Source organism: Octopus bimaculoides, chromosome 11, assembly GCF_001194135.2.
Source record: "Octopus bimaculoides isolate UCB-OBI-ISO-001 chromosome 11, ASM119413v2, whole genome shotgun sequence".
NCBI classification, from domain to species: Eukaryota; Metazoa; Mollusca; class Cephalopoda; order Octopoda; family Octopodidae; genus Octopus; species Octopus bimaculoides.
Genome location: NC_068991.1, coordinates 47,450,414 through 47,459,229, shown reverse-complemented (window position 1 = coordinate 47,459,229; position 8,816 = coordinate 47,450,414). Strand labels below are relative to the sequence as shown.

Here is an 8,816-nt window from a genome sequence, read left to right as displayed (position 1 = left end):
AGTAATATATTGCTTGACAATATTTAAATATATTTCCATATATATATATATACACACACACACACACACACACATATATATATATACACACATACATATATGTGAGTGTGTGTGAGTGCTTATATACGCAGGATGTATATTCCAGTATACCTCAACACAATCTATTGTATATTCTTTTAATATTATCCATAAATATGATGTATTGTTGATAAAACATGTGATTTATTTTATACAAATCAATAACCAATATAATGTTCAGCACACGTTTGCCATTGGTGGAATCTACCCACTTTCAAGGCAAATATCACAAACCAGCAGAAAGCTGCTAGTCTTCAAAGAAAATCACATCAAATCAATTCAAAAAATGGCGCTGTACATGAGATTTTCAGATGGGCGTCTGTTGCTCTGGGTTTAAGACCTTTTTCACATATTTATAGTCTTTTGTTTTAGAGATGCATTAGTTTTCAACTCTTTGGATTTTATGACAAGTTTATATCTTGTCAACAATTAAGGCATGGAAGCTCGGTGCTCATCAAGAAGCCGACACAACTCACGCAATGCTTTATCAACCCCTTCTGTTTCTAAAGCACTGATAGCTATAATTGACCACATTCTGTCTTGTATGTTGCTAAGTCCCATCTCGTCTGATACATTCTCCACAGGAAGGCTTTCTAGAATTAGAAAAATTCAAGACTGTATTAAGATAATAGTAAAAAAATTACTGAAATGTAATTTTATATGAAGTACTAATAATTGTTACAAGCAATATAAAGGACTGTTTAGTGATGAGATGAGAAATCCACTAAATAATTTACATCTACATCTTTTTTCATTTATTGTTCATCAAACTCAAGGTATAATCCTAGGTATACACTTTCAAGAGTCAAGCAATACCTAACCATTATGACATTGTGTGTGTCTGTGTGGAAGAGGGGATTTCATTTCTTCAAAGGAAGAGCTGGTATTTAGATAATGTTTCAGCCATTATGACATTGTTTGTGTCTACATGAAGGAGTGGAGTTTCATTTCTTCAAAGGAAGAGTTAGTATTTAATTGATGTTTCAAGATTCAACCATAAACTCTAAAACCTACCTAGATATTCTAAAGAAGAGGATCATCCATAATTGCATTCTATTGAATTGTGAAGTTCCTGCATATCTTGAAGGCTTCAATAATGTATATGAAGTGCTTCCAACCAAGAACTACGACAAGGTTATGGATATAAGTTAAATGAAGACTTATTGTCATTCCATATTGTCATCACTGGATTTAAAATTATTATAAAATTATAGAATGACAACAGATTGAGGGAAGAGGATTATAAGATTAGTGGCTGAAAGGTTGAGAGTTCGTTTGTATTCCATCAATGTTACTGTGTTGTGTCTATAGACTTGGCGCCTAACTCTCCAATTGATTTACAATAGTGAGTTTCAAATACACAAGTAAAACTTATTACTGTAAGGATCAGGAGAACTGTATATGAATAACTGTTTTATTACCTTCTATGGAAGATAATAACTCAAGTGGGTTGGCAGTAAGCAACAAGAAACCATTGTATTCTGTAGCCAGAAAATGGGATTACCAATTAAATTGGTCAGCTTTATCATTGGATCCAGACTCTAGTTTAGATTACAAGTTATATGTGATGCCTTATGTACATTAACCTATCCAATCTTTAACTGATCACACATACCCAGGCGTTCATTTTAAACGGGACAGCACAACTGACAAAATTGGATTCATCAATGATCATCATCATCATCATCATCATCATCGTTTAATGTCTGCTTTCCATGCTAGCATGGGTTGGACGATTTCATTGAGGATTGTTGAAACCGGATGGCTACACCAGGCTCCAATCTGATTTGGCAGAGTTTCTACAGCTGGATGCCCTTCCTAATGCCAACCACTCTGAGAGTGTAGATGGCTATTAAAAAATAATTATGTTTCAAAATTATCAAATTCTTCAGTAAACCAGCAACTGAATTACTGAAACCTTTAAAAGATAAACTATAAAACAATAATGACAATTATAACACAAATAAAACAACAAAAACAAAACATAATACAGCTAAGAATACCTTTGCTGTCTTGTTTGTTAGCTATAACTAAGAGAGGACAAAGTTTCAGTTCATTTTCTTGCAGGATCTCCCAAAGATCAAGTTTTGCCAATTTTAGCTGCAAAGGTTTTGCACTGTCTATCACAAAAACAATAGCTGAAAAGACAATAATAGATAAATGTTATTATGTATATCAATTGTGCCCTTTTAAAAGACATGGATATTACAGTTTTATTTCTTTATACCTATGAATTTGAACCTGGGATATGTGAGTGCCATAGCTTTAAAAACTATTATATTAAAAAATTGTGTGAGCCCTTTGGAAACCAAGTTGCTTCTGACTGGTACTTGTTATGTGATACCAGCGTTTTGTTTCAAAGAGAACTAAATTTAAATTTTCTATTAAAATTTCTTGTTATTTTATGTTCCAAACCCCCAGCTTAATAATGAAAGAATTAATTTACTACATTCTTCATATAATTTTCAAAATCAAAAGAAACAAAGGCAGTGTATTCCAACAGAAATATTATAACAAAAGGGTTATTGAAAAATGGGATAATTTCTTTGATTTCTTCAATAATGGATGCTCTTAGCTAGTGTCTGGTGAAAAAATACATAAAACGTATCTCAAGGATTTTGTAATGTTTCATTGGATTTGATATTCTTTATTTGATATTCAGCAAGAGGATTAAGGGTTTCAATAGGGTCTGAAAGAGAACATACTATGCTATATCTTTCAGTTTTTATTGCAGATGATTTTGAGGGGAAAATGGGTAAATGCAGGAATGACTGCTTAGAGCAGTGGTTCTCAACCATTTTTTGCCTATGGACCCCTTTAATTCCTATTTTGTTTTACTGGACCTCCATAACCATTGTATTCTTCTTTTATTCTTTTATTTGTTTCAGTCATTTAGATTGTGGCCATGCTGGAGCACCACCTTCAGTCGAACAAATCGATCCAGGACTTTTTCTTTGTAAGCCTAGTACTTATTCTATCGATATCTTTTGCTGAACCGCTAAGTTACAGAAATGTAAACACACCAACATCAGTTGTCAAGCGATGGTGGAGGGACAAACAAAGACACACACACACACACACACACACACACACACACAAATATATATACACAATGGACATCTTTCAGTTTCCATCTACCAAATCCACTCACAAGGCTTTGGTCGGCCTGAGGCTATAGTAGAAGATACTTGCCCAAGATGCCACGCAGTAGGACTGATCCCAGAACCATGTGGTTGGGAAGCAAGTTGCTTACCACACAACCACACTTGCGCATATGTATATAAAAAAAATCCTACTGTATTTTTATAATTAAATATTACTAGAAATTGTATGAAAACATTAAAATATTTTGTGTATTGTAAAAGTATAAGCAATTTACTGCACATAAATATTAACAGCAAAATCTTATATAGACCCCATTTGAGAACCATTGACTCAGAGATGCCCTCATTTGCACATCAGTGAACTAGTGATTGTAGCATGTTGACTGATTGAGATGCACTAACACAGAGAAAGACACTAACCAGTTCTGTATTTCCTTCAAGCAGAACCCAATCAGGCAACAGATAACATGACAATAGAATAGTGAAATAGATGTTGTTATTTATCTCACTTGTTCTGTCTTGATGAAGCAGGCTTATGAGTAAAGGCACTCCATTTATGATCATCCTGTTTTTTACTTTAGGGATATGTAGAACTACATTATCTTATACAGTGGTTCTCAACCAAGATCCACATGGCCCCTGAGGGTCCATATAAGATTTGTGGGGTCCATGCAATAAAACAGTAAATTGGAGATCCACAATAGTATTTTAAGAATCCCTAAAAAAAATTTTGCTTTAGATGTATGTATTGGTATGTATTGCAAGAAACATTTAGGGTTCTTTCTCTAACATTTTACATTGTTCAACTTACACGAGTTGATGTGTGAAAAACAAAATAGAAATTTTGAATAAAATAGTAATCAAAGAGGCTATAGGTAAAAAATGGCTAAGAGCCCCTGATCTAATATATCTTCTCCTATCTATCTATCTATCTATCTATCTCTCTCTCTATATATATATATATATATATATATATATATATATATAGAGAGAGAGAGAGAGAGAGAGAGAGAGAGATCTGCGTATGTGTCTTTGTGTCTGTGCTTGTCTCCCCATCACCATTTGACAACCGGTGTTGGTGTGTTTACATCCCTGTAACTTAGCAGTTTGGCAAAAGAGACCAATAGAATAAGTACTAGGCTTAAGAAATATGCTCTGGGATTGATTTGTTCAACTAAAATCCTTCAAGGTGGTGCTCCAGCATGGCTGCAATCAAATGACCGAAACAAACAAAAGAATACATTTTAATCTAAATTTTTTAACTTTGTAATGGTTTTGCTTAACGTTTCCTGTGAAATGTGCCTTTAATGTTTTTTTATCAAATCTCAAGTGCACCAGTAAATTAATATTGTGCTCCATGAAGAAGATAAAACAATTTATAGCTGTTAACCCTTTAGCATTTAAACCAACCATATCCAGCCCAAATGTTCTACCTATTTTATATTTAAACTGGCCATATCCAGCATCTCACACCTACACTACAATGTCATTCTAAAAATATACAATCACGTCATTGAAATCTCAAAGCAACAAGGTAATGTGTGATTAATTCAAAACAATGTGAATAAATCAGTATTACTTTGACAAAGTAATCTGAATACTAAAGGATTAAACAAATTCACATATACACAAATACACAGAGGTCCATAAAAGCACACACAAACATATGTATAAAATTTCTTGGGTGTGAAATTTTGGAACAAGCAGCAAAATTAAACAAACCTTGAGTTCCTTCAAGAAAATGACGCCGTTTGGGCCGAAATCGCTCACACCCAGAAATATCCCACACCAAAAAGATACGACCATCTCGGGTGATAATTTTCTCCACATTAAATTCCAAAGTAGGATGTGTACTGACAACGGCCTGTTGTCCCAGGAGCCAAGAATACAGCAGATGTGTTTTACCTGCAAGTACATGTTAAACATGTCACTGATATAACTACATATCTCAAGATGTGTTTGTTTATGTGTGTGTAGACATGTGTGTGAGCATGTGTGTGTGTGTGTATATATATATTTATACATATAAGAGGGATGACCACCAAGTGGATATCCATTTTGCTAGAAGTAGACCACCTATAGTCCGACCACTAAGAAAAGATTGTTCTCAAGAAAATTCAGCAAACATCAGAACGTAAGCAAGCAAGACAAATGAAAAGATACAAAATATAAAGATTAATCATAGATCGATCTATATCAGTTTGAGAGATAATATGGTATCCACTAGGATAACTTATCCCTTTTATACTCTTTCTCTCTCTCTCTCTCTCTCTCTCTCTCTCTTTCTATCTCTAATGGACTCTTCTGTTGAAGACAATGTATGAGTGTTCAGTTTTTTACTGAAAGACCTGCACAAATGATTTGTTTATGGTGATCATATCAGCATTGCTAGTACAGGTGCACAAGTGTGTCACACATCAGATGAGCCACGTGAAATTGAATGTTTTGTTCAAGAACACAATACACCACTTGCTCGAAACGAAACGTGAAATCGTCTTTCTTTTCTTTCCTTTCCTGAGCGTCCAATAACACTGTACTTATTCCACGTCTTCGCATTTTTGTTTTTTCTTGCTTGTTCATGTTTGGATTGACTATGTACATATACATGTACATATATATATCTATATATATATATTTATACACATAAATAAAAACGTGCACACATTCATACATACATACATACATACATAAACACACACACACACACACATACATATATACAGGGTGTGATGAATAAACTGTCATTTAAATTATGCAAAAATGAAAATAACACTGACATCTCACTTTAACAGATATATTTACCAAAATTACATAAAAGTATCTTGAAATACTAATGAGCGAATTTATTCAATAAAATCACCATTAGCTTCAACCACAGCCTTCAGACGACTTTGGAATCTCCTGCAACTCTTCAAGACAGTCTCCTTGTTTAAGTTGGTGAATGCTGCCATAATCCTTGCCTTCAGTTCATCTTTGGTGTTACAAGGAGTTTTGTTGGTCTCTCACTCAACCGTACCCCACACAAGATATTCAAGGGGCTTGCAGTCTGGGGAGTTAGGTGGTCAGATGTTAGAAGTGATGTGGTCGCAGAAATTGTTTGACAGCCATGATTGGGTTCTCCTGCTTGTGTGATATGGTGCAGAATCCTGTGACCAGACTTGGGGTCTTCCAGCAGCCACCATCTTGACCCAGGGCAGCACTACCTTCTCCAGGCACTTAATGTAGGCCTCTGTGTTGAGACTAAGGCTGTGTGGGAAGATGAATGGAAGCAAAACATCGCAATCACTAGTGATCACTCCAAACACAATGATATTGACTGAATGTTTGAGATTTTTATTACTCTCAGTACATGTCTTCAGATTGAGACCTGAACACACTGAAATGTTTCCATTGGAGCTTCCAGCAGCACAGCATGTCATTTCCAGATTTCTGGCAGCGTGAATTGCATCAAGGTGCTGTTTTCCTCACAGATGGTCAAAAAAGTTTGACTTGACATGTGGTATGTGGGATGTCGACATGTTGGTCAAAGAGATGAATAGTTGGTGATATTAGCTGTTGCAAGGTAACAAGCTGACAGAATCATTAGCATGCCAGGTAAAATGCTTAGTGTTATTTCATCTGTCTTTATGTTCAGAGTTCAAATGCCACTGGGGTTGACTTTGCCTTTCATCCTTTCAGGGTCAATAAAATAAGTACCAGTTGAGCACTGAGGGTTGATGTAATTGACTTACCCCCATCCCCCGAACTTGCTGGCCTTATGTCAAAATTTGAAATCAATATTAGATGTTGTAGAGAGTTCAGAATAGCAAACGATTTGGCTTCTATTCCAGCTGTATCTGTGAAATAAGCATGATACCAAAGTGGAATTATCAGCATTGAGTCATTGAGAAGGATGTCTCCAAAGAATGGTAATGTGAAGTAAATAAATGTCCTTGATTCAGGATGAGAGACTGTAAAATATTTTTCCTGCTTGTAGTTGTTTTGATGAGGAAAGAGGAAAAAGTAATCATGAGTCACAAGTTGCTGTTAACCACTACTTTGATTCCAGTAAGTAACCTTTCTCAAAGTCTTGTACATACTGGGGCAGCAGTCTAGAACTGGGGCAGCAGTCTAGAACTGGGGAAGAAGAGGACTGGGAATTGTAGACCAGCTATTGCAACAGCCATCTGAAGCATTACTCGGAGGACCAGACAGGCCTCTGCAACTGTTCTACCCAAGAGAAATGTTGTAGGAAGCAGTACAAAAAATTGACAGCAGAGCCAAAGGGATTGCCTTATTCGTGTGGTTGTCCCTTCTTTCTTGTACTGTTTATTTTTGGTTCTGATGTATTCCAGCTCCAAGCTGAGCAAATTTTAGAATATCTGTAGATGTCTCACAGTTCCTTAGTTTATTAGTGTAAAATGTATGTGTGCATGTCTATGCATGTAGATGAATATCAGAGATGTATCATGGTGATTGTCACAAGGTGCTTTGTGATTGGTTCTAATAAAATTGGAGAAACATGTAAGCTTTTCCTGTTGCACGAGTGACTTGCTAGGAGCTTAGCAAAAGTTTCTTCTGTTTAAAAAGCACTAATAAAAATATATACTTTTAAAATTTCACATACAACTACAAATGTATCATTTCTAAGATTAGCATTAATGAATTCCCCTCATAAAATACTGAAATCGACTGCTATAAACAACAGCTGTTACTGTTATATAAACAGCCCCAGATTTCGACTTGGCAAAATCTTTGTTTCTGAGTGTGTGTTATTATATTTGACTCTGCTTTTCATCCTTTTGGCAGTCAATAAAATAAAGTATCAGTCAAGATGTAATCAATTCCTCTCCTCCCTTCAAAATTGCTGGTCTTTTACCAAGATTAAAAAAGAATTATATTTGAAAACAAATTATGATCAAATCATATCATGATATTGCAAGAACAAAAATATTTGTAAAGAAAATCACTTTCTGTCTGAATTTGCATTGAATTTATGAGTACTATAACTGCCTATGAAAACAAACACAGAATGCACTCTGGGGGAAATATTTTCATCCATATTTTTGTTACTCCTCACTATTATCCCATTTCCCATCAGTGTCAGGGAGTGCAGTCCTATTTCAGAACAACTGCCACAATATTTTATAACAAGTTACCGGAAAATTAGTTTCCCCAATATCATCCATGATTATGTTATTGAGTGAGGTTGATATTTATGATGAAACTACCACTTCATTACTCGAGGTGCAGTGACAATCTAGTGAATTGATGGAGTTGTTAATGTGTTGTCACAGTATTTGCTTCAACATCTCTGTGTTCTGAGTTCAAATCCTGCTGAGCTCAACTTTGCCTCGCATCCTTTCAAGATTAATAAAAGAAATGTATCAACTTAAAGTGGTGGATTGCCGGAATTATAAAAATGTTGGATGGATAAAAATCTTCTTCCAGCACTTGGCATTATGAGTCTGAATCCCTCTTTGGGATGCCTTTAACAGATTTCATACTGGACCAGGTTTCCAGTTTGAGGATACCTTCCTTCCCATCTAGTTTCAGAGGCCTTGTAATGGGTTATGAGCACAGTTTTCACCCCTTGACTAAAAGATAAAGATAAAAAAAAAAACCTTGAGCACGTGCAGTTGATATTTTACAAAG

At 35.2% G+C, this 8,816-nt stretch overlaps 1 protein-coding gene across 2 annotated transcripts in view; it reads right to left on the bottom strand.

The window, feature by feature from the left end:
- The window catches only part of LOC106870843 (ADP-ribosylation factor 5), a 33,370-nt gene that overhangs the window by 3,937 nt on the left and 20,617 nt on the right, over positions 1-8,816 (bottom strand). The window contains exons 2-4 of one of the 2 annotated variants that reach the window (XM_014917074.2): positions 4,905-5,087; positions 2,082-2,216; positions 201-671 (exon numbers count right to left, since the gene is read on the bottom strand). In XM_014917074.2, the coding sequence (XP_014772560.1) occupies positions 508-671; positions 2,082-2,216; positions 4,905-5,087 (482 nt within the window). In that variant the 3' untranslated portion in view covers positions 201-507. Of the gene's footprint in view, positions 1-200; positions 672-2,081; positions 2,217-4,904; positions 5,088-8,816 lie in introns of those variants that run through there. The other variant, XM_014917075.2, reaches the window with a different exon arrangement.